At 39.5% G+C, this 25,769-nt stretch overlaps 1 protein-coding gene across 1 annotated transcript; it reads left to right on the top strand.

The window, feature by feature from the left end:
- The first annotated feature begins 10,900 nt into the window (after positions 1–10,900).
- Positions 10,901–17,408, top strand: LOC105675616 (forkhead box protein C2-B-like). The gene is made up of 2 exons (XM_012372893.2): positions 10,901–13,442; positions 14,974–17,408. Exons 1-2 carry the CDS (start codon positions 12,091–12,093, stop codon positions 15,098–15,100), a joined length of 1,479 nt encoding a protein of 492 aa, XP_012228316.1. The 5' UTR covers positions 10,901–12,090; the 3' UTR covers positions 15,101–17,408.
- The last annotated feature ends 8,361 nt before the right edge of the window (positions 17,409–25,769 follow it).

Genomic DNA, 25,769 nt, shown 5'->3' on the forward strand with positions numbered 1-25,769 from the left:
CTGACTTGATACATAGGTATCTGAATAATCGCACGAGATACATAGCTAGTTAGAAACGTATGTGCACCACGTCTACTACCTCACGCCGCGCGCTTCGCGTTATGCACAAAAGATTTAGAGAAGTTGCGGCTGAACAAACACCGCCGGCACAAGAGCACGTTCCACCCTTCGGCTTTTCCTAGACCTCGCCACCATACCGCATTGTATGTGTTCGTAAAAGCTTGCGTATCTGTGTGGTCGTGAGCGTCGCGACGCATCAATGTCGATAAGATTCCGACAACGGGCGTCGTTCATGTTCATTCATCAGTTAACAAATTGTCAGAATTATCAAGTTATCGGTATCGCGCAAGAATGACAGACAGAACGATTACTTTGCTTTTTATTATTCAGGAATAATAAAGCGTAAGAATTTTTCGAATCAAGTTACGTTCCGAATTCTTGGAATTGTTAAATTTTAGAATACATTTCAAGTTCTGTGTTTGTCGACGAGAAAAACCATTGGTGTTTCAAGTTTTGGAATATTAATTCTCTAATATGTTACATGTATTAAAATCAAACAAAACCGATGTTGTTCACTAACTGAATTATTTTGCCAAATTATTCCGAATCGAATCATTTTGCAAAATTATTTTGCACGTGAATTAAAAGCGAAATTTCAAGTGTGAAATGCATGAAAAAAAATCTTTAACAACGATTGCATGAAAAAACGTGTCAATAGACGAAAATGGACAATAAAAACACAGACGTGTGTTGATGACAAATAGTGAGATTAAGAGCCGCCGATTCGTATGGATGATTTGTATGGTTGATTGTGTGGATGTATTTCGGTAAAATATATTACGCTATTATTTCCCACCTAATTTGCGATACAAACAATTTTTTACGCATGTTTAACTGCACTACAATAATACGCAAATAGTCATTTTGCAGGCTCGAACTCTTCTCGATATTTTAACACATGGCGCGAATGGCAACGTGTGGATTGTTTTGTTAACTTTTACTTGTTTACGCCCACGCGCCGCTACGTTTTTCGCACCATCGTCCAGGACATGGATGAATTCATTGTACGAAATGTATTTTACACTATTTATTTATTATTTAAATTCTGACTGCTTAAAAAAATACATCCATGCAAATTTTTAATATTAATCGTTTGCGTGATTATTTTTGAAATTATATATACAATAGTTTCTTCACAACAAACTCCATCGAATGGAGAAACATGACAAACCTCTCTCCTTCTCTCTCTCTCTCTCTCTCTCTCTCTCTCTCTCTCTCTCTCTCTTTCTTCTCTCTATCTAAAACTTCATTCATAGCTGTGCAAGAATGCAGAGCAGCGCGTATTCTAAACGACTTTTCCCTTCTGAAGTCCGGAATTTTGTTTAAGTGCGACGTCCCATGGCTGACCGGATCAATAGGGTGACGAACGTTGACAGGTTCACACTTGTCGCATCGTCGCGTCGGTCAGATCTTCCGTCGTGCGTGGCACGCTAATCGCGTGAACGCGGATGTGGATGCGCGCGACCGAGTCACCTCGTCAGCTCGTCACCTCGTCACGGGAGCACCGCCGTTTAGCTTCCGTTTCATTTGGTCGGAACACAGATCGGCTGTCTAAAAGACACGAAGCAACAGCCAAGACAAACCTTAAATGCTTGCTAACCAAACAGTCGGAATTAGCCGCGTTACGCCGCCCACGAGAGAGAAAACCGGTGCTTCTATCGTTTACTCCTCTCTATGGCTATTATCTTCGCTGCTCCATCGCCGACTCTGCCTACCACTTTTCGATCCCGCGCTGTCAACCGTAACGAAAGTCAGAGAGCATTACGGCCCGCCTGTGATAGTGCTTCTGATAACGCCGCATAAACGTGCATTCGGAACCGAAACATATTCAGCGTCCTTTCCTGCGAATTATATTTTCACAAGCTGGAATGTATCATAAATTCACTCTAACATGAAAAATACACTAGCATAGCAAACATTTATAGCATATAATTTCAGAAAAAAACTCTCACACGCGATAAAATATATGGAAATTCTTCGAATAAAGCTTTTCGTGCATTAATTTCACGAATTTTAGAATCGAATGGAAATAATTATTGTCATTGTTAAAATTTCTGCAAGATCAAATTGAGTACGTTGCACCGGAAAAGTGCAAAATAAGGTGCACTGATGGCAATCGGAAACTGTAGCAAAGCGCGCAAACTTTGTTGCTTGAGTGGAAACGAGATTTGAGCCGCCGGCGCGCCGGTGGATTTATTTCTTTAAGCCAGACAATGAGGAAGGAAATGCGGCTGATACGTTTTCAAGAAAAATAAACGACTCGTGGTCGCTCGTCGAGAGAGGAGGCCACGAGGGGAACGCCGGGGCTGAATTGTGCACCGCCGTTTGTTTTCGTCCTGAACGAGTCGGTCGCATTGTAACGTAACTAAGCTCGAATCAAAATATATTAGCGACGTTCCGTCTATCGTAGAAAGAGCACGCGACGTAACTTGAAGAATGGAAGACAGTCCAATAATGCTACCGTCTTCAAGTGGTCAATGTACAATAGCTCATTGACGTAGAAATATATCGTAAGAAGAACGCGAAAATGATAATAATCTGTCGATATCTAAATTAACATTTCATTGATTGCTCTTGCATCCTTATGCTATGAAATAATAAATAAAAAACATATAATATACGAATAATGGTAAAGAATAATACCATGCGTATCGCAAAATCTTTTATTCTTTAAAAAGATATTAGATTATTAAAAATATTAATAACGAATATTTGCATTTGCATAAAACAGAAATTTATAGAGTCTCTTATATCTAAGTATAAATTCTAAATTCTAAATTAAATGCATATGTATGTGTGAATTTATACATTTACGAATCTGAATCGCGCATTATTTGTACGCGGATAAATTTAATTGTTGGAGTCGATACTTTACGAATCAAATCACAGAAACTTCTATCTTTGTGACCCCTTGATCTTTGAATATTTTAAACGAGTTGTTTCTGGAATGCGTAATAACATGCTAAAATTACAATTATCTTGGGACCATCTAAAATAAGTCAATTGAAGAGAATCACACAAATTTAATCAACTGTGCAGAACGCGCAAGTTCCGTCGCAATGTATATAATATCAGCCAAATCGAATTTGTCTGCATGGCAACCCGAATCGATATCCTTGCGAGGAAATAATAGACTGCCGGTCTTTGTCACTTCGCGGTCCATAATGTTGCCTATTTAATCTCGCGCGTGTGCGTGTGCCGTTCTTTGGATGCTACGGATTGATTTGCCGCATTAAACATATGCGAGAGTGGCGAAACTGCGCAACCCTATCTGTCGGAGCCAACCGCAGAATATCGCTGCGCGGTAGCACATCCAGATAATCCCGCCCGGGCCGGGCCCATTGATATGCTGATGGCAGGACTTGTCGCGTGAAATTGCCACCCGGTATGCATTGTTCGCTCGAATTCCGCCTCGACTACGCTCTCTTCACGGCTCGCTTCCCTCGTCGTCGTCGGCGCGCGATTCAATCCTATCGGCGGTCGCGCAGGTTTCCCGCTTTTAACGCCGCAAAATCTCAATTCTCGAGCGGCGATGGAGAAATCCATGGCTGAGAGAATTCCTTCGATTTGAATTTTGAATACTTTGTGTTTTAGAATTCAGCCGTGACAAAACAAATGCTCTTCGACACTCGGACTCTTTTGCTATAATTTAATTACAGAGCACGGACTAATCATAAATAATGTTGCAAAAGCAACTACTACGAAACGTGATTAAATTTAAAGAGAATGAGGGAGAAAAAGAAGGGTTTTTTTTTTCATCACGTTACCAGGTAGAAAACAAGATCACGAATAATATTTTCGGTGAGGGCGGGGAATCGGTTGCGTCGGTTAGATTAACTTTTTCTTCCAGCAACATGGATTTGAGAAACAGCAGACGCTGCAACGCGGATGTTTGTTATCTTTATGCGCGATCGCATCGCGGCGTGCGTCGTGCCGCGCGCGGAAACTCGCGAAGCATAAACCGACGAATTGCATTGCGAGACACGGTGCAGAAATTCGGCGATGCGGCACGGGTAAATAAGCGGAAACTCGAGGGCGGCCGCGAATTGTGGAGCACGCAAAAGAATGTTGAAAGATGCGGCAAACAAGCCGTTGCGCTTGCAAAATTCCGCTCGTATATCATTTAATAAAATTGCGCGTATTAACGTTTGCTGGCTATTTGCGTAGCTATAAAGCGCGGATCTACTTTTGTGCAGATATTTTAATAAAATAAAAATACATGTGTGAATCAGAATTGAAAAGTAGAAAGTGTTCTTCAGAAAGCTGCTTTCTCGAAAGGCGCAACGAATTGCAGTAATTAAAGGCTAATAGTGTCTGTTTTCTTTGGACACGCTAATCTATCGAGCGGATTGGACACGGATCGAGTCTTTTGGGAAATTAAAGCGGAAACGTTGCGCATTTGGGGATCGGCGCGGCATCTCTTTCCATCCCTTTTTCCACGACGGCGCCATTTTCCACCGTCGGATATCGCCAGGGCGAACTTGAGTATTGGTTTACACTACGGGTTTGTGGGTTCGAAGGTCCCGGGAATTAAATTTCACCGCGCTACGTAAACATCGCCGCCGTTGACCGAGACGAGAAACATACGGATTCGGAACGAATGAGTGTTCTTGAGTTAATCGGATCGCGCGATAGGCTTCTTCGGGTGGAATCATGCGAGAAAGGATGAGTGCAACTGCGGGAAAGTCATAAAATTTCTTGTACAGCAAGTTCGAATTTTGTTTCGACGCGCTCCTTGCCGGCCTAATTTTCGATGATTTTCCATTCACGATGCGTGGGTCGCATATGCTCCACGCTATCGTGACTACAGACTAGTTTTGTTTATAACATGTGCTTTATAATATTTACAAGACTACAAAAGTCATTATTGTACGTAACATTTAACCCTCAAAACGGACTCATGGGTCTCGCACCAAGATTTCTCGAAAACTTGTATATGCAAGCGGGTCCCCCATGAAAAGCCTGTTGACATTAGTCAGTTTTTGTTTATATGCCGAGCGATTGTGAAATCGGCGATAGGCACGAAAAACCCATGAGTTCGATTTTCGTTGATCGAAAGTGGAATTTTGAGAAACGTATTTTTTGGTATATATTCATCCTTTTGACAAAAATAAACATATTTTGAAAGCTTAGTGATTTTAAAGCTTTTGTTCTAATTAGATTTTGAAAAAATGGCTACGTGCTCGAGTGAAGAAGTGCGACAAGAAGCTCCTAATAATGATCATTTGTCTAAAAGAAAGCGATGCTATTACTGCGATTAAAAAAAAAACGAAAAACATCATATTGCTGCTTTCGATGTGACAAAGCCGTATGCGACGAACATAATAAACATTCCGTTTGCGCAAATTGTTGATGAGAGAATATTTTTAAACTCGAAAAGTGTTTAATGTTTTTAACTCATATCTTATACGATTATTTTTCATGAGATATTCACTAAAAACACAAAATAAACATGAAAATGATTTTTTTCTAATTTTAATGCCTTTATCTCTCCTAATATATTCTGTTTTCAATCATTGCACTCTAATAATTACTTTTCTTTTTGAGCGACAATAATTCCATATTTTTTCATCAACTATAAGCTTTATACTACTTCCATAGTGTTATTTTTTGTAAGTCAAATTTTAAAACACTATAAACTTTTTAGATATGTCATGCTAACATATGATTGCTTCTCAAAAAACAATAAAAATCAAATATTCAAAATGAACTTTTCGCCAATTTCATTATTTAGACATTTAATTAACGCTTCAATGAATTACGTGAGTTTTTTTGAACACATTAACATTATTTAATAAAACGCCAGCACGAGAGACCCATAAGTCCGGTTTATGTTGATGGAAAACAGTTCGTTTTGAAGGTTAAAATGTATTACAGAATAAAACAAAAACTTTTTGTTTGAAATTATCTTCATTTTTATACAAATAGTGAAAGATAGAAAAATATCAATTGGTCTGTACGAAAAATTCAGCATGGGACATTTACGATCTGTGCGACAGGGAACGTGTGTTACATCAATTACTCGACAATTTGACTGTGTTTTATGAACTTGAAGCTTAGGTAATTTTAGTAATGTTCCACAGAGATTTGCACTTGCGACAGATTGATATTATTACGGGATATTGAAAGATATTAATAAAACAACTGCTTTATTCATGAAATGTGTATTCGTATATAAAAACTTGTAATTTTGCAGAAGCTTATAAAAATAATTGACGCAAATAGGAGCTGCGGGAAAAGTACGATGAATTTTCAAGCGCCGATGTAGTTCCGACGAACAAAACATACAAGACAAAAAATGCCGTGCAATTCGCAGACGTGAATTATTTGCGCAAAATACCGATAGCATTATTCGTCGCTATTTTTATACGTTTCGTGTGCGTCATAATGTACTTTCTTTCGCGGAAATTACGACCAATCGAGATACGGCCGATACGACGGCGACGTCATACAGAAATAAGAAGTTTATTGTTTCTGGTCGAGAAAGAAGAGAGCTTAGAGGGATACGGATGTTCATATCGTCCAGAATCCGGTCGCGTGAGATAGGTCAAGGGATGCCGTTTATTTTGAAAAGTTTCGAAATTTTCCAAACACATCCGCGGTGCACTTCAGGGAAAATATTTGCAGCGGCGGTATGAGTTAAAATACAAAACGTTATTCTCTAAAAATCTCCGAATGCTTTAAATTGCATAAAACGAGGCGAATGGCATTTATGAGTCGTTTAAATACAGAAAGCACCAAGAATAGATCTTTTTTTCTAAACTGTATACGTATTTTATTTATAAACTCTTTTAGATGGCTACCGTGAAATTTAAAAAAATATATTAATGTAGTAAGATAGGTAAATTTTAAGAAAAACATATATTAATTTAGTCTCATCGTGCGACGCGGAGCGATTGAATCTCCTGATAAACGCAGACATGAAAGAATAAACTTGCGGACAGATCGAGACTCACTAGAGTTTTGCGCCCAGTAGATGCAAGATAAAAAAAGGCGAGGCTTCTGTACGCTTAGATACTGCAAAATCAGATCATATCGAACACTGATCGAGATTGTTTATTGCGACGACCGTATCTCCGAAAATAAATAAGAGATTTGGAAGAAGACTTTGTAATTGCCAATCAAAAATTATTTTCACGAACGCTTTTCACTTAACTACACCACATCATCTTTTTGCCTTTAGAAATTTATGCAAGCGTCTAAAGTGAGGAATATTGCTGCAATTAACAGTAAAACATAAAAAAATAATAATAAAATATAAAAAGTAATAATGGCAAATAGATCAGTGGGGGATAATCAGAGTTGGGTTTAAAATATTTCAAGTTTTATAACTGGCTGCTTTCTCCCCTTTTTTTAACACTAAATATCCTACATGCGATAAGCGTAGAATCTCGGAAAAAGATAAAATTTTTATGCCATATAGGAATAATTTGCTGATATATTTTACTGATACGATAAAAGTCATTTACTTATAAATCTTTGAATTTTAATAAACTTTTTCTAAAGAACATTATATAAACTTCATGCAATCGGTTCTTTCGAGAGAAGGTTTAAAATTATTTCATAAAGTGTAAGAAAAATAACAAGATTATATGTTTAATAAATTTAATGATATTTTGAATATCAATCTCTCTCGATTCGATGACGGTGCTACGATTGGAAACGATAATTATTTCAATAATTAATTTTAGTTCCGCCCGTTTAATCGATTTCCCCGAGGCGATAACAAATATGCAAATCGCTCGTGTACGCCCTACATCGAATCGACGCTGATCCCGATTATGAACAAACTTCGCTTCATGAAGAGATCTTATTAAGTTTAACGTCGACTAAGTAAATCCGGTCTTCGCGAATATTGCATATTTTGATTGATTGCTCGCAATGATCGGGTAAAGTAGTGCATTGTATATTCTGACTTTATATAAATTTGCAAATTTATATTAAATAATTCAGAAATTTATTGATTAATATAAATGGTTAATTTTAATAGCTTTTAATATATAATTCAATAACGTTCTTTCTTAAAACATTTACTATTCTTAAACAAATATTATTTTTTAGATATTTCTTAATAGATTTTTCATTATGCAGCTTAGTCTGAGTGAATTTGCGATTTTAATTCCATAATAATTTCGCAAGATTTAATATACACAATGGCAAATGGATCAGTGAAGGATAATCAGAGTTGTGTTTAAAATATTTAAAGTTTTATATTAACTGGCTGCTTCCTTTCTTTTTTTTTTTAACACTAAATATTCTACATACGATAAGCGTAGAATTTTGGAAAGAGATAAAATTTTTGTCACGGGAAAATAAATATTAGTACAGATACAGTAAGATATAATAATATAAATAGAGATAAGATAATTATATTCCGAATGTATTATATGACAAGCGGGTTGATCTTATCAGGCGGATTATAGATTGTGTTGTAGTAACTCGTCTCGATGGTATAGAGAGCGAGGAACCTAGATAGAATGCAAGCAAAAGACAATTAAACTTTCGCCGGAACTTTCAAAGCGTTTTGCATCTTGGTTTTGCGCTAGCTAGCCCAGGGCGACAGAAAGAGGTCGTGGATCTAGAGCTGGAATGCCTACAGCGCTCACTCGTCGTTCCATTTAAATGAAAATTAACCGCCTGTGGTCACCTGGTAGGGTTGGGGGGGGAGGGGGGGGGCGATGATCAATTTGACACTGCGCGGCTTGGGAAAATGTGCTAGTGATCACACGAACATCATTAGTCTGCGAATGTTCTTTAAATTGTAATGAAGGATCGTAACTTGTTAAATGGGCAAAGTGTATGTGTTACGTAACATGTGGGGGTGTAAGATAATTATGTTTTTGTATTTTCATATATTTTGTGTTATTTCATGAATTAGTGCGTTTGTAATATGCTCTATCTTGCTTCATAAAATAAAATTTAAATTGTTTAAGTAATTTGAAATTTTTTTTTATCAGTGAAGTGAAAATGGATTTCATCCAGGCATGATTGGATATTGGATTGTTCAATTTCGTGAATTTTATGAGAATTTATAGGTCTGTTTTTAGAGATCTAGATACCATAGTTTTATTGTATTTTATTTACAATTATATTTTGCAGATATATATATATATATTTTATACATAGGGGTACACACATATGTACATGAACATGTATTGTGTATGTTTTACGTACGTGTAACTTTTTTCTATTTATAATTGAACTTATATCCTTTATCTATACAATTATTAAACATATATATCTACAATTCTTAAATGAATAAGAATTAAATGAGTAAAATCGTTTAATTGTTTTGCACAATATTGTGTGAACTTGTTTTCGACAATATTTGCACCGTACTCGCATCGAATCAATTTGAATGGCGAAAAGTGGAACGCCTGAACAATCGAAAGTATTTTGAGAACCTGGATAGCGCGATTCAACGGTTTCGGACGTAGGCGGAATGGAGGGTGGCGACGTGTCCTGTCGAGTGTTTTCGCAAGACGGGAGTCGAACCCTTGGAAAAACAGACGCTAAATTGAAAGTGCCGTGCTATAAGAACGTGAGGCAGCTTCTTTTCCGTCTATCCACGTGACATTATCGTCCGACGTCTTTCACGAGTTTCTTAGTTGCATAAATTTGCAAACCGTGTGACATTTAGCTTGATGAACATCATTACAACTAGATGAACGTCATATTAAATAAATAGAAGTCGTTATCAGGAGAGATAAAATTATAATTGAATTATTTCTGATACAATCCAATTAGGTCTCACATAATCAACATAAAGAGGTTCTGCATGCAGCTTATAGTTAGTTATCTTTAATTTGAAATTTAGAATTAAATTATTTGCTGTTTTATTTATTATATGCTTTATTCGTATTAGAGAAAAGACTCGATTAAAAAAAAAAGAAAATGCATCCGTATTTATTAATTTACGTCTTAACGTAATCAACTGTATTATAGAATTCAAGAACTTATTAGTTTGTATTTTACCTTACTTTTAGCGTTAAATATATCTCATATTAAAATTATGATGTTACCTTGAGTTGAGATCATTTAGCATTAAATATGAATATAAGTCGCATATTTGAAATATAATTTTAACCTTCCCAAGATCGGCAAAGCACTTCCATAAAACTGGGATATAAAATACTGCAGTATACAACAAAACAGTAATATTTCACATAATGAATTTCACGAGCGACGAGGTATCTTTTTACGTTAATGCTCCACGCTCAATTTCAACGTTAAAAGACATCATGCGACTAAAAATAACCAACTGCTGTAGTAGTCTTTGATCGCGTGATGACTTCTAACGGTGAAATTGAGCGTCGAGTGTCAATGTGAAAAGGCACTTTGAAAGTTCTTGGAAAGTTCTTTAATTTCGATTTCGATTATAATAGCTTCTAAGGAAGCTTAAGATGGCAAAATTCTTGGGAAGATGAATAGATATCAGAGATCTTCTTTATCGCTTGTTTCCCTTTTAGGACGCGCGCGCTGTGAAATCTGAACCACACGGCCGTCTGAAATCATTCTTGTCACTGTCACCCTAAACATTCTCGACACTTCCTCGACCTATGGCCGGGACACCGCGCATGCAACTATCACTCGCTTCCGCCGTTTCCGCTCTTCCAGACAGGATCACCGTGATCACCACCTTAATCCTTGAGCTCGTTGTTCGCTTAGTATCGCGAAAAGTATCCGACGGCCGATGGCCATGGAAAAATTCCGCGTCGTGGCGTCGCGACTCGGCCGGTCTCGGCCCTCCTGAGCCCTGCACGAGGTATCGAGGGCGTGACCATGCGAGCGACTGCGGTATGATCATTGGTAGGGTCGCGTCCAGGGGCGGACGGTCACACTGCGTATACTATGTCGAGCGGATTGGTCGCACGTCGTAGGCGGAGTCGCGCGCGGCCTCGCAGCCAATCGCGCGACGCGGCGAGCGGAAACCTCGTGATTTTTCGAAGAAGCACGACGGCGCAGCCGTCTACGGGCCGTATCGAGTACTCCAGGCCGCTGCGCGCCGCCAAGCTCCCAGTATGTTTTTACTCGGGGTTGAGTAAACTTCGGCCTGTTGTGTATCATAATACCGCGGCGTGCACACGCGGGTGCTAACGGGGTTAGCGTGCGTCTTGCGTTAGCGGCACCGAGTCTGCCGCCGATCAACTGAATGCACCTTCGCCTCCTGCCTTCACCGCGGCCTCGCACACCCGTCCGTCTTCCGTGTCTGGGAAGATCCCCGGGATACGGTCAACAAAATACTACTACGGATCAGCAGCACGCGCGTGAAGCGCGCCGCGAATTCGATGAGCGACGACGTGGTGTTTTTCGGGGTACCAACCGAGCGTGATCGCACGTAGAGGGATCTATCGATCTTTCGCGAAGATACCCTTGGATCGCGTGGTCTCACAAAGATGCAGTGACGACAAGTGCGCGTGCTCGAGGTGTTCGGAGTGAAGAACGTGTTTGATAGCAAATTTTTTTCTATGGCGACTATAAGACGCGTTTGAGAAAAACGGCGGGAAAGATAATTGTGGTGTTTAATATTTGCTCGAATTTATCGTAAATAATTATTTGACTGCATCGAGAAAACGAACAAGTATTATAATCACAAGAGTTACACAGGTGAAGTTAACAACTAGACTCGTATCCAAGACGCATTGTGAACGAATGCTATGTATAAAAATAATTAATAATTTCATGGAATAAAAAACGTTTTTTAGAACTCTAAAAAGCAATAATTCATGATTTTAATCTTATAAACACCTAGTGATATGTAGTAAAATAAAAGAAAAACGCTCATTTCTAAAATAGTTTTCAATTCTGTGATAGAAGAACTATAATTTGCCAACGAGAAAATATCGATATTTTAATGAAGAAGGGATCGATAAAAAGGATAACAATTAGCAATTAGTTCAAGTAGGAGACAACTTTCAAGAAATATGTGCATTGCGTGACTGCCTGTCGAAATAGTGAAAACGTAGTAAAAAAAGGTCTTATTTTACTTGGATTTGTAATTATCTATTGACTGCGAGGAGCATCGGGAAAATGCACACGCTATTCGGCGAACAGAACGCGTACTATCGGCACGCGACGGCGGTGCCGGTTGGTATGGGTACGCCGTCGTACCCGGGGGTGGGCGCCGCCCCAGGTTATTACGAACAGTATCGCTACGGCGGTTACGCGACGGCCGCCGGTTACCCAGTGTCGGGTATCGGCCAGCAGCACATTCATCACGCCGGCAAGGACATGGTAAAACCGCCGTACTCGTACATCGCACTGATCGCCATGGCTATTCAGAACGCGCCCGACAAGAAAATCACGCTCAACGGCATCTATCAGTTCATCATGGACCGCTTTCCGTATTATCGCGAGAACAAGCAGGGCTGGCAGAATTCTATCCGACACAATCTCAGTCTGAACGAGTGCTTCGTCAAGGTGCCGCGTGACGACAAGAAGCCCGGTAAGGGCAGCTACTGGTCCCTCGATCCCGACAGTTACAACATGTTCGACAACGGCTCTTATCTGAGACGCCGCAGACGCTTCAAGAAGAAGGACGCGCTGAAGGAGAAAGAAGAGGCGATGAAGCGGCAGGGTCTGGTGCCGGAGAAGCGTCAGGAGGACGCCAAGTCCGGCAGCAGCCAGGTCGCTCTACCGCCGCCGTCGGACACGTCGGCGAAGAAGCTCGGCACACTGGAGACCGCCACCGGTCTGTGCAAGCCGAAGCGCGAGCCGGTCAACGATCACACCAGCGGTAACCACTGCATGGCGGTTCAGGCGACTAAGTACAGCCTGCACAGCCCGATACAGGAGACGAAGACGACGACGGCGGTTGCGGCGCCCGGCCAGAGCGTCATCCAGACCGCGCTGGGCCATCAAGTGCATCAGCCGCATCAGGTGCACCAGGAGGCCATCCAGGACGTGTCGATGGGCCTCGATCCGGCTAGCTTCAGTGTCGACGCACTGATGACCACGCGGGACAACAGCGCCGGGCTGATGGCGCGCGACAATCAGCATCACTCGCACCATCCGCACGGTCTCCAGCATCCGCACTCCATTATGAGCAGCAGGGAGTCCATGGGCAGCGGCAGCAGGGACCTGTCGTCCGCGTGCACCACCACGACCACCACGACCGCCGCGGTGGCGGCGATGATGGCCACCACCGGCTACGGGCACAGCAGTACAGTTTCCAGGGGCAACGCCTCACCGCCCGGCACCATGTACACGCCGTATTGCGCACCGGCGGCCGCCGGCTACGCCATCATGGACCACGCCGAGTACAACTCGGCGAGGAATCACGCGAATAACGCCGTAGGACACTCACAGTGGTATCAGGATGCTGCTAGTCCTGATACGGCGATCTATCAGGACACTCAGTCCCCGAGCTGCCAGCTTTACAGGTACACGATATGCGAGAATGGACCCTCGGATCATTTTGCATCCGTTGATATGATGCAATACTTATCTCAAATTCCTTGTTGACGATGAAAATTGTGCTTATTTCATTGAATAACTGCAAAGTCTGCGTAAAGAACAAATCACCCGGCTGAGATTCTAAGACATGATGCGAAGAGAAATTTTCTCATCAATGATCTCATGATCGTAAAAGTTGCTTTTCTCTATGAAGCGCCAAGTAATACAATCATGTATAAGCTTTTGTCACGACATATTTTTATTTTGAATTTATTAAATACATAGATGCAGCAAATTAATTTTATGTTATAGTTAGAATTTATTTCAAAATTTACAAAAAAAAATTTTAAAAACTTAATCTTTTTCCACAAAAAATAAAATCTGTATTAATTTATACAAATATAAAGATATGTTGTAGGATTTTAATGCATATAATTTGCGTTATATGATATATTATTATGTTTGTTATATTTGTCAAGAAGAATGAAACGTTTAAATGTCGTAAGAGAATCACTGAAAAACGAAAATGATACTTGTCAAGTTATCGATAAATCGAGAATATTAAAGATATTAATGTATTGTAAACAAAATTTTCTAATCCGATGGCCGAAACGCAATTGTATGTTCATATAAATGTAAACAATAAATTGAAGCGCTAAGCCCTAGCTCTGACTCTGTTTAGTTTCTAAAGATTATCAAAATAATATTATTAACAATTATTTTCTTTGAGATAAATTTGAATTGTAAATTCTTTTTTTGCTAATTACAAAGACATATTAATATAAAAGATTGACCGGATGTTTATAATTCATTGAAATAGCAATACATTTTATTGAGACGCATGAGTGTGATTTTCAAGAGTAACTTTCTCCTATGAGTAGTTTCCCTGTCGTATATCGTGGCGAAAGTTTATTGCACACGCAGATGCAGTATTTTTTTCTGCAATATTTTACATGGTGGTGATTCGAGTTTCGATTCTTTCTCGCTGACTTCGTAGTAATAAGTTGCTGGACATACGACACTAGAAAACAAATTTCTAGTTTTAATGTTCAATAATGTCTATTCAATGGATTTTGTGTGAAGAAAATATATTTCTGTGTAAATGAGTCATCAAAGTTCCAAACGAGAAGAAAAATTTCAACCAAGATTTTGAAGATGCAATCTTAGCAAGATCGTTTGATAAAAGCGATAAGATTAAAATCGTTAAAATAGGTCATTTGTCCGCTTCTGTTCAACGCGAGTCTTTGGCGGCTAACAATAAGGTGTCATTGATGAGGAACAAAAAGATTAAACGCCGAGGAACAGAAAGATTAGACGATGAGGAACAAAAGATTTGACGCATCATGTTAAACTTGAATAAAAGTGATTAGATAATTATCAATTTTCGTATTTATAGCAGCGATACATTTGCCGCTAATATCAAAATTAGTAAGACGTCAACCAATTTTAAATTACATGTGATAAAATGAAAGATTATTGAAGAACTGAGTCATCAAAGCACAATTTAATTCAATGTAGATCGAGTCCGCCGACACCGCTCTCGACGGGTGCGGCGCCGTCTCCTCCGCTATATCACCGATATTACCAAGACTGCAACGCCGTCAACACCAGCGGCAATCTTCCGATAACGTTGCACAAGTACTGAGAGTATCGAAATTCAAGGTCCCACCAGCGGGACCTTGAAGACCACCATGGCGATCATTACGATCCGGGCTTGGTTTACGTGAAGCAAGAATGGATTCCCTCGTCGGACGAACTTGCCAAGGAATGGAACTAGAAGGGAAATGTCTCGGAGAGAACTGGTAAAAAGTAGTGTAACTCCCGCCCATATCGGATCGTATCTTCATATCGTGAAAGATCGTCAATAAGTAATTAGCAATTTGCATATTGACAATGCGTTGATGAATGTCGTTCACGATGTTATAATTGCGCGATAAGTAGCGGTCGAGTTAGGAACTCTATCGAGATTTCTTGGTGGAAAGAGAGTGAAACCAAACGAACCCGCAATATCATTTGTTTTTCATTATTCTGCATTGTTGTAATATTTGTAACAATTTTCGATTAATTTGCTCAAGACAAGTTTGCTAAACGGTAGCTGTTTTTACAATTGTTAAGAAATTAAAACTTCCGAGAATAATCGACTAGACGAAACTAGAGATAACGCGATACAAATTTAATAATCTTAATTGAAAGATTCCGAGCCTGCAGACCCAAATAATTAAGATAAAGTAAGTAAATCTCGAAATATCAATGTACATATTAAAAACAACATATATGAAAAAGAACACAAGTTTATGATCAATTTCCTCGTCTTTGCACGCAAAAAGATGATTCACCGCTTTCAATTAGCAATATCATAAATTTGACGATGCGAACCGTTTTTCCTTATTTCACTCAAAAGTCTCGATTTAATGAATGGAATGCGAAGTGAACGACCGGGAAGAGGAAATAAATGCGAACTTTCGGCATAATCGTTCTCACTTGTGCAAACATCGCGAGGCCGCCGTCACTGACCTACCTGATGAATTTTTTCGATCATCGCTATTTTCACGCACATCTGTACAAACCGCCGTAAATCGTGCGAGGCGCGTGAAAATATTGGCGCGTCTCCGCTTGCCGATTGTTTGCTTCCGACAGATAGCGAGAAGGACGAGTCAAAATCATCGGCCCGGATCGTCCGGATGCTCAGATTTGTGTTCCGAGCGCGCGACTTCTCGCGCAACTCACATTACGTCGAATGCCTATTCCGATATTTCGAAAAATGCGACGACATTTGTTCGCGGTTTTCGTTCTTTCCGCCAGGATACCCTTGGAGCGGGTTAAAAAAGTCATTGTTTGCATTGCGCGACGCGTTTTGCATCGAGTATTTCCGCGATCCCGAAATGCCCGCTTTTTTTGCACCATAGTGATTATTCCGCAACGAGGGGTCCCAGAATTTTTCGCATTTAATGGGACGTCACGTTGGATACGTAACGAATAAATGAGTTACTTGGGGAGCAAATAGGTATATCGTGAGATTGTTTTATTGAGAGTAGAGGTGGTCTAACGTTTTAACGCCCTGAGATAACAAATTCCCCGAAATTCGTGTCCCTGTAATAACACTTAATAGCGATTTGACTCTTGCAATCGTTTTTGTATAGCAAGCAATAACATATATTTAACGTTACTTGGATGAAACACATACACGTGTGTTGTTTCGTATTTAATTGCAGATTAAAATGGACGGCATTACAGTCGAAATATTTTAATCTTACGAATCGTGAAACGGTAATTGTCGCGATTTCAAGCGTTTCGCGATAGTGGCACAATGTAGTAAAAATTATATAATGTTGTATATAATATATCGAGAAAAACTAATTGTGGTCTTAAGTTTTCGATGTTGAAAATTTATTCCGCTTTAGTTTACACCCCCACAAGAGTGTTCGCGATTGACACAGAGGCGATGAGAAGTGTGTTGTAAAAAAGGATACGTTCAGCGATTAATGATATATTGTACTTTCTTCGCAGGATTGCACCTCGTTCTTGTGCATTTAATCACGTGAAAACCTTCCTCGGTGCCGGAGATTCGCGCGGCACTCGACGAAAGAGAGCTGAGATAATATACATATATATTTATTGATCGTAAAAAGAAATTACGGATCATGTGAATAATAATTAGCGTTTAATGCTCGAATCGTAATGTAGGCAGACAGATTTCTGCGTGTATATTATTACGAGGAATATATATATATAGATAGAAATAGACTGTATAGAACGAGAACATTATATATGTATAAATAGACAGATCTATATATATATATATATATATATATATATATATATATATATATATATGTATGCGAACGTATTGATATTAATATTATTATTATTATTATTATACTATTACGTACCAGTACCTAGGAATGAACACACATCGTGCGAATACACGAAATAAACGTAAAAATCTCGAATAATGTTTTGTCTCTCTCTTTCAAAACCTGCCACGAAATCCACTTACGTTGCGTTGTGCATCATTTTGTTTGTGAGACGTGTACTCGGAAAAGTATTATTAGTGAAAACGCCGGATGTTTATTGCTTGTCGCCGCGCGACATCATGTTTGGACGCGAAATATGTTTTTATATTTGTACTTATCGGTGGAAATATTGATAACTGCGCTGTGAAAATAAGCTAAGTAGGAGTGAAAATAACTCGACGTTTAATTGTCGCGACTAATTAAACCATCCATCGTTGCAACTTTTCGAGAGAGCATCATGTTTATCATTTTATATTTATATTTATTATTTAATTTCAGTTTTCATGTTTTGGAATGCATGAAAGAACAATGTTAGAGAACAGAGAACAGAGAAAAATTATTATCATATTGACGATCATATACAAATTGAATATATATGTGCATGCTGATATATAACAACTATTGACAACAGAACAAGATTATCGTGACGCGAAAAATGCTGCTATCTATTTTAAAACAATTTAATTCATTTACATAACGTGTTTCTAAAACTAACATTTTTTTTCTATATTTTTCGTACACAATATTTTCTGCTAACATGATTTTATTTGATGTAAAACTATTTTTTTATGAAACCTGCGTCTTATCTGCATGCGCTACATATTTTTTCAAAGAATTCTATGTGTTATTAATTTCTCACATTAGTTTCACGTTTACATTCTTGATGATGAATGAATGGCAAACATTTCCACGTAAAACCCAAGCAAAATTGTTGGCGATGAAATGATAGAACTTGCTGCAAATTTCGCAGAATTCTCGATAGATTAATGTCGCGTCTCGTAACCCGAGAGCGGAAACGTTTATGTTGCACCAACCAAACCAAATCGGCATTCCGTCTTTTCGTGCTGCGGAATTTATGATGGTTGCGCGGATCTACATGTCGCACATCCGGCTACTTTTGACACCCGCGTGTTCCCGATCCGCATTGGCCGACGATTAATTTTAGTAGTGATCTAAAAATCGTTGTTCCGTCGGCGGTGAAGGCGTATTGTGACTGGTGTAATATCGAAAAATAGAACTGAAATACACATCCGTGCTGCTTTCGCATAGAACATAAAAAAGCACTATTCCGGAAAAATATAATCAATCTTTTAATCGTTACAATTTCGGCATATTATCGAGTTGTTATCAAGATGTTGGCATGTTTTCTGTTTTTGAATAATATAGTTTCCGTGTAAATCATTCTTAAGATAACATAAACGACGATAAACATTAGAAAATGTAGACAACTGAGCACAGATTAAAATCTGAATTTATGATTTTAAAATCGAATATCCGGAATGTTCAAGAAATAAAAACTTAAGACTGTCAAATCCGACGGTACAAAAATTTTAAGTGTTAAAACACCGAAATATGAGAGAAACTGTCATCCGGAAATCAGATTATTACACGACTTATTCAACAAAAAATGTATGAATGTCAAAAGCGAGCAAAGTTTTTAGAATATTTCAGAGGATTTAGGATATTTCAAATGCAAAGACTACCCAGGTTGAAGATTTACCTAGAATGCACCTAAAATGCAACTTTGGAGACTTAGGAAGAGAACTTCCGGCAAGCTGGGCGAGGCTTTTCCTTGAACACAACCTTCTTAAGTAGAAGATGCGAAATAGGTTGACGCGTGCTTGAGGGATTCTGGGCCTCTGAAAGAGGCGGCGTGTCAGGCAATAGGTATATACAGTGTACTTTTGAACCAACAGATTGGCGGGTTCATTCTAAATCCCCCCGCTTTATCCCGAGCACGTGTTTCGGCAGATGGGGTTAAGTCTAGCCGGCGGCGAAAACCACCACCGTCGAGCCTTTTGCAAAACGTGATTTTAAATCCGCGGGGCGAATCCACGGGTCGTACTTGCAGAATTCAAGCGAGCACTCGACAGCAGTTTCACGTCGACAACGTCGTGGGAACTGTTATCACAAACAATACAGTTCACTATTGATATCGAATTGAACGTGCGATAGCTCGGGAATATTTTTCTTTATTTTCGTGCGCCATTGTGTGCGATTTAATTAAATATTATAACAATTAATACTTACGTGATAAGAGTATTTGTACTTAAACACTTTTGTATATCACTGCATATTTGCTTTGTAAATATTTCACGTGCATATGAGTTTGTTGTCTTTTCAAGTACATGATCTTTCCACGTGTCTTTCGATAAACCGAAACATAATTAAGCCTTACAATTAATCCGTGGTTTGTATTATAACCATTTATTTTCAATCGTGCGAAAGATGTAAATAAATATTTAAAAGCGTAAATATTTACTGCATTTGTGTATTAAAGTAAATTAGCATCAACGAGCGAAAATGAAGCATGTCTAAAGAGCTGTTTGCACTACGCGTACACGCCCGTGCCATTATTGACTGTGCAATAATCCATGTAAACACACAAATTTATCCACCCGAATACCACGCACGCTAAGACCCGCTTTTGAGGGTGAAAAAGTCAGCAGTCTCTCTTGTCTTTTATCTTCATGGCAAATATTTAACATCATTCCCGTCTGAGGTCTTGCGTGACCTATAATTTTTCGTTTTACAGTTATGAAAAACAAACTAGAATATTTAATTCTTAACTCTTAGTTTAATAAATAAAATATTGATTTACAAAATATAGAAAATATTATTTAAGAAAATTATGAAAAATAAAATTAATATAAAAAGTATTGCGATATTGAAGACTTATAGTAACAGCTGTAATCTTTTCGCATTTTTTTTACTTTTTACAATTGTGTTAGAGATAAATAAAAGTATTATAATTAATATAATATAGTTAGCCCTCAAAAGATTCCATTCTTTTCCGCGCCTTATTAAGAGTAACGTTAATGTGCTCAAAAAATTGTCAAAAAATTCACGTAAGTTTATTGAAGTGTTAATTAAATGCCCAAATTATAAAATTAGATAACAGGTTATTTTAAATATTGGATTTTTATTGTTTTTTTGAGGAAAAAAGCCTCAGGTAGTTAAAATCGCATTTTTTACTCATTATTCTCTTTTGTGGTTTGTAACTGCACATCAAAGGATCGAAGTATTATACACATGGGACTAATGAAAGGAAGAACATGTTTCGAAAGAAAATCGTTTTTTCAGAGAAAGTATTTCAATAATACCAAAGTTAAAGTCAACTTCTCACATGTGTTGTAAACACAGGAAAATCATTTTGAATATTTCCAAGTTGTGTGAATGAGATGGAGAAAAGATAAAAATAGTAAAGCCTCGAAATTATGTAACTTCAAAATCTTTTAATTTCTATGGCGTGTAATATTTCAAAACGTATATTAATAATTACATTCTATTCAGCTGATATCAGCGATATCCGTAGAAAAATACAAAATTGTATTCAATATTATATGCATTTATTATATTTAATTGTGTTAAATATTTTACAAACTATCAAATGTATTAGCTAAAAGTTGCGAATAAAGTAATTGTCGAATATCGATGTATATTGAAATAATTTAACTGCTTCTTCTAATTAACTTAGTAAGTTTTTAAATAATCTAAATAAGACAAAAGAAAGAGAAAACATATGAATATTTGCATGAAAAGTTTTAAATAATAAGTTTTTGCGTCTGGGGCGAAATTTCGGAATTTGAGTTAAATTTCGAGAATTCGATTCTCGCGGCTGTCTCTCTCGGTGATTATTTCGGGATTATAAAATCTCCCTCGTGCATAGGCGCGCCTCTGCACAGCGCGCGTCATCGCGTCTTTTTCTTCCTCCTGCTTTTTTCTTCTCTTGCCCTCCGTTGCGCGTAACCGTTGTGGCCATATTAGCGGTGCGCGTAATCATCAATTTCGAGCGAGGAAAATACAAGTAAAAAGAGTTTGGCTCCGGGCTTACTTAAACAAACATTTTGCTCTACGAAACTGACGTAGGGCGGCGAGGCCGTGTGTGTAGTGGGGTTTGCGCGTTCCTTCTTTGTCTTACGCGTCCGCGTCGAACTGCCGATGTCTTTTTCTTCCTGCTTTTCTTGCATGATGCTTCTTCCTTACACGAGATCATAAACCAAAGCTATGTGGGAAAGCCCGGCAGCGATCGCATACGATAGCTCAATTGGTTTATCTAAAGTAAAGTAGCGTAGGTATGGAGAGGATATACCGTAGGGCATGAATAAAATTTGGGCATGCTGCTAACGAGCTTACAAACTAAAGATCTGATTGTCAGAAATATGCAAACGCTTAAAGCAAATGGACAGAATTTCAAGAAGAGATTGAAACGAAATGAAATCCGGCAGAAATCGCTTAAATGCCGGACAAAAGTTTTAGTTTAAACCGCAGGAGGAGTCGAGCAGCCTGGAAATTCTAAAGAAAATGCTAAAATCGAAGCAGATTAGAAATTTAAAGCAAACTAAAATGTCTAGAATTACAGAAGAATCAAAGTAAGAGGAGAATCCAAATGTATTAGAGTCGATAAGAAATTGAGTCGGAATGTCGAAAGAATTTTCAACACATTTTTTTAAAAACAAACACAAAAGTTTTTGAAATTGCAGCGTTCGAGAAGCTAAAACTGTTATTATGAGGATCGTATGAACAATTATATCAATGTTTCGTTGCAGAAATTACGAGTCGAACGAGGTGCACGATCTTAATACAGATCAAAGACGATCGGGTTCTCGAATTACAAATGAGCAATGTCCAATGAAGACAAATAAAATCAATATAGTTGCAGCGCTCATCGTATCAGCTCGTAATTCGGAATTTAACAGATGTATCCCGTTATATTAATTAATACCAGCAGGCTGCAAAGTGATGACGGCATCATTGGAGGAGGAAGAGGCGACGAGAGGAAGAAAGCCGCATGGCTGCTGGCGGCGGACGAGGAGCGAAGGGCAAAGGTCGGCACAGAGGGGGAGAGGCGAAACTGCGCTGCTCCACCGTCGTCTGCCCGTTTCAGCGGAAGGATGGCAGGTGCGTCGTTTCCCAGGGACCCGCGGCGAAACGCGAAACGCGGAATCGCTCGCGTTGGTGGAAAGAGCCGTGACCTAACCACGATACACACACCTCCGTACGTACGTACAGCGACGATTCGCGTCCTTTTCACTCCGCCTCCATCCCTTTTGCGGAAATCAGTAGCGAGAGAGAGAAAGGGTGGGAGGGGAAAGGAGGGAGGGAGGAGGAACGATGATTCCGCAGGATAAGACAGAGAGAGAGGGGAAGACGAGTGGACGATGATGAGGAAGGAAAGGGGGGGAGCGTAAAGGGGAAAAGTCTGTGAGAGAGAGGGAGAGAGAAAGAGAGACAGAATGAAACGGAGAAAGGGTGTGGGCTGGAGGGTGATAGAGACAAGCTCTGGAAAGCAACGGACCAATGGAAATTGGTTCGCCTGTCGGTACACAGGAAAAATCGAACAACGGACGCACGCAGTCTCTCAGACAAAAATTGATGGAATTCGAGAGCGTGATGTTACGCGGAAGAAGAGGGATGCGCAAGGAAGGAGGGCGGCGAGAATACAGCGTCCGGAATGAACCGATGTATGCGGGAAGAGCGTGACACGAGCGACGCCGGGCGCTGCGACGCTCGCAAAAATCGAGTGCCGAATCGAGGGATCGTTGCTGGCAAATTATCCATCAAAGTCATTGCGATTGTGACGCGAAAGCGCATCGATGTGACTTCAAATTTCCGTCCTTTGCCACACTTTGCGGACGAATTACGACGTGAACGTCGTAATTGTCTCTTAACGTTACAGAGTCGCGATTGAGTCATAATGGCATTACGATACGAAACGCCGATTATCTGTCGTCGTATTATGCTAATGCAACAAATGACCTCATCGATCACGTTGTTTTCGCTATCCGCTCGCCATTCGTTCACAAATCCGTTCGTCACCCGTGATAATACCCAAACAATACTCCGTCTTGTTATCCACCGGCGATTACAATCCGCCTGTGTGTGTATTTCTTCGGGAAAGCCGGATGTGCGCGCGAGGGGATGAAAACAACGGCTCTGTTTGCCTTGCTAATTTATCGCTTATTTTTCCGAACGCTGCCGTGCACGAGTTTCTTGGCGGGTCGCGTAATCGCGAGTTTGTACATCCGCGCGACGTATGTACTGTTTGCGCGCACGTGTACGTCGGAACAACGTAACGAAAAAACGTAACGAGATATCTCGCTGACGGGAGCTTCATAGAAATATAATCGAGAGTGCGGAAAGAAAAATAGGGAACCGTGCAGCAGCAACCGTGTTTTCGTTGAAGAGTTTTTGTTGAACGGAGACGCCTCGGAGGAACGGCCAGATATATCGAATTGGTGAACTCGGATATTCGGATAGGCTGGATTCGAGAGAAAGAGAGAGAGAGAGAGAGAGAGAGAGAGAAAGAGACGCGACAACGGTGGATGGCTGCTTAATCGCGCTTTAATGCGAAATAAAGTAAACATTGGCCGAAGCTCGCGTTCGAAAATGCAAACGTCATTATGACATTAAACGCTAAATGGGGCGCGCGAGGCGGACCTTGTTTGCGGGCCAACTATCGGGGCCGTTTTACCCGGTAATTTCGTATTTAATTGACACATCTACCAACGGCGGGGAGATGCGCCGGTGTCAGAGCGCCGAATACACTTCTCGTCTGCCCGTTCATCCCACGCTATAACGAGGATGGTATGTGGCCCGCGGCTATCCCGTGACACAGGCACAGACACGGGCGACACGTAATTCGAATTTGAAATAGGCAATTAATTAACCACGCGCGCGCACGGTGATCTCGCTGCGCGATTCAGCTATACCGAATTATAACACGCTCGTGAATACTTTATATTTGAACGGCGTAACGCAATACTTTGTACCGCAGCTTATTCGTTTTGGCATATTGATTAGATACCGATGAAGAGAGTGTGAAATCAGCTTGTCAAACTTTCAGTGACAAATTATCGACACTGAAAAACGGATAAGACAAATGACAATAGTATTAACATGCTACACATAATCTGTTATCATCTATTGAAAGTGATAATTCCTAATCTCACTGAGTCCTTTAGTTATTCGCAATTATTGTTAATTAATATACATAGTTAATATTAATACTACGCGCAAAACTGTTAAAAAGATATTTTTCTAATGTAAATTTAATTTAATCTTATTAACGGATGTCGCAGATTAGAGTTTTCGTAAAGCAGTTATTTATTTCTCTAATTGTTCCCGTATAAATATTTTCTAATTGAAACGTCATTGAAGAGACACTAAATCAATTGGATATTTTTTCGAAACTCAATTTTTTTATTCTTTGTTATACTAAACACTACCTCTCTTCCTTAATTAAATTCTTCTAGATAAATTCTTTAATCTGCACTTATCTTAGGTCAGAATTTCTCGTTGACTCGCAACGCGTCCAAAAACTCGCATAGCGACGGAAGCAGCAGCGACAGAGTGTCGATTACTCGAGGGCCACCCGCAACGACCAGCAGCAGCAGGCACGTCGCACGTCGTTGCAGGTCGTCCGCCGAGATCGGTCGGGTGTTTACGAAATTACGGATGATAATGTAAGCATTTTTTCACGCTCTCCACGCGTGTGGACGCGGACGAGCGGGGCCCCGAGTCGTGTACACGCGGTGTCCCGCTCCCGCGGGGCTAATTTTAGGGTGTTCAACCCCCATGCTGCGCGTCGGCTGACACCGTGGCTGTTGTTTACACGTACGTGCGTCCCACGGAATCCCAACACCCGAATTCTGACACCGTTAAATCTCCGAACGAAGCTCACTTCTCGGAACTAAGTTACGAGCGAAGTATATTCGCGGGACACTCCGTTTCCTCGTCCGATGTGTTCCCCGGCGCGTGTTAATGAGACATCGTTATTCCTCACGAGTTCTCCGAAAAATTTGTCACAAATTTTTCAATGAAAGTAATTTAAAAGGGCGATATTTATCTGGCTAGTAATTGTTTAGCTAATTGCTAGAAAATTATAGGCAATTTTAAACGTGGAGGAATTAGAAGTATTAAGATTCTGAAAATTGTTTGTCCCCGTAAAAACTAAGATCCGAATAATTTTTTCATGATAACTCAAAGATTCTAAAGAGACAAGGTTTGATCTGATAAAGAATCTATAAATTAAAAAATCCAGATATGAAAATATTCAAAAACTAATATGAAACTGTCGTAAAACGCGTTTAGATTAAGCTTTAAGATCAAAATCCTAATAGATATGTTAAACTCAAAAGTTCTATTACAATGTGTGAAATATAATTACAAGTAGTAATCTTATTTTGAGGAGAGTCTGTAAACTGAATAGCAGAAAGTATTTTTCTCACATCAAAAAATGGATATAATATGTGTCAGAAGGATACATTAGGCTCTAAACGACTACTAACCGTATTACAA

The sequence above is a fragment of the Linepithema humile genome, chromosome 5 (assembly GCF_040581485.1).
Source record: "Linepithema humile isolate Giens D197 chromosome 5, Lhum_UNIL_v1.0, whole genome shotgun sequence".
Lineage (NCBI taxonomy): Eukaryota > Metazoa > Arthropoda > Insecta > Hymenoptera > Formicidae > Linepithema > Linepithema humile.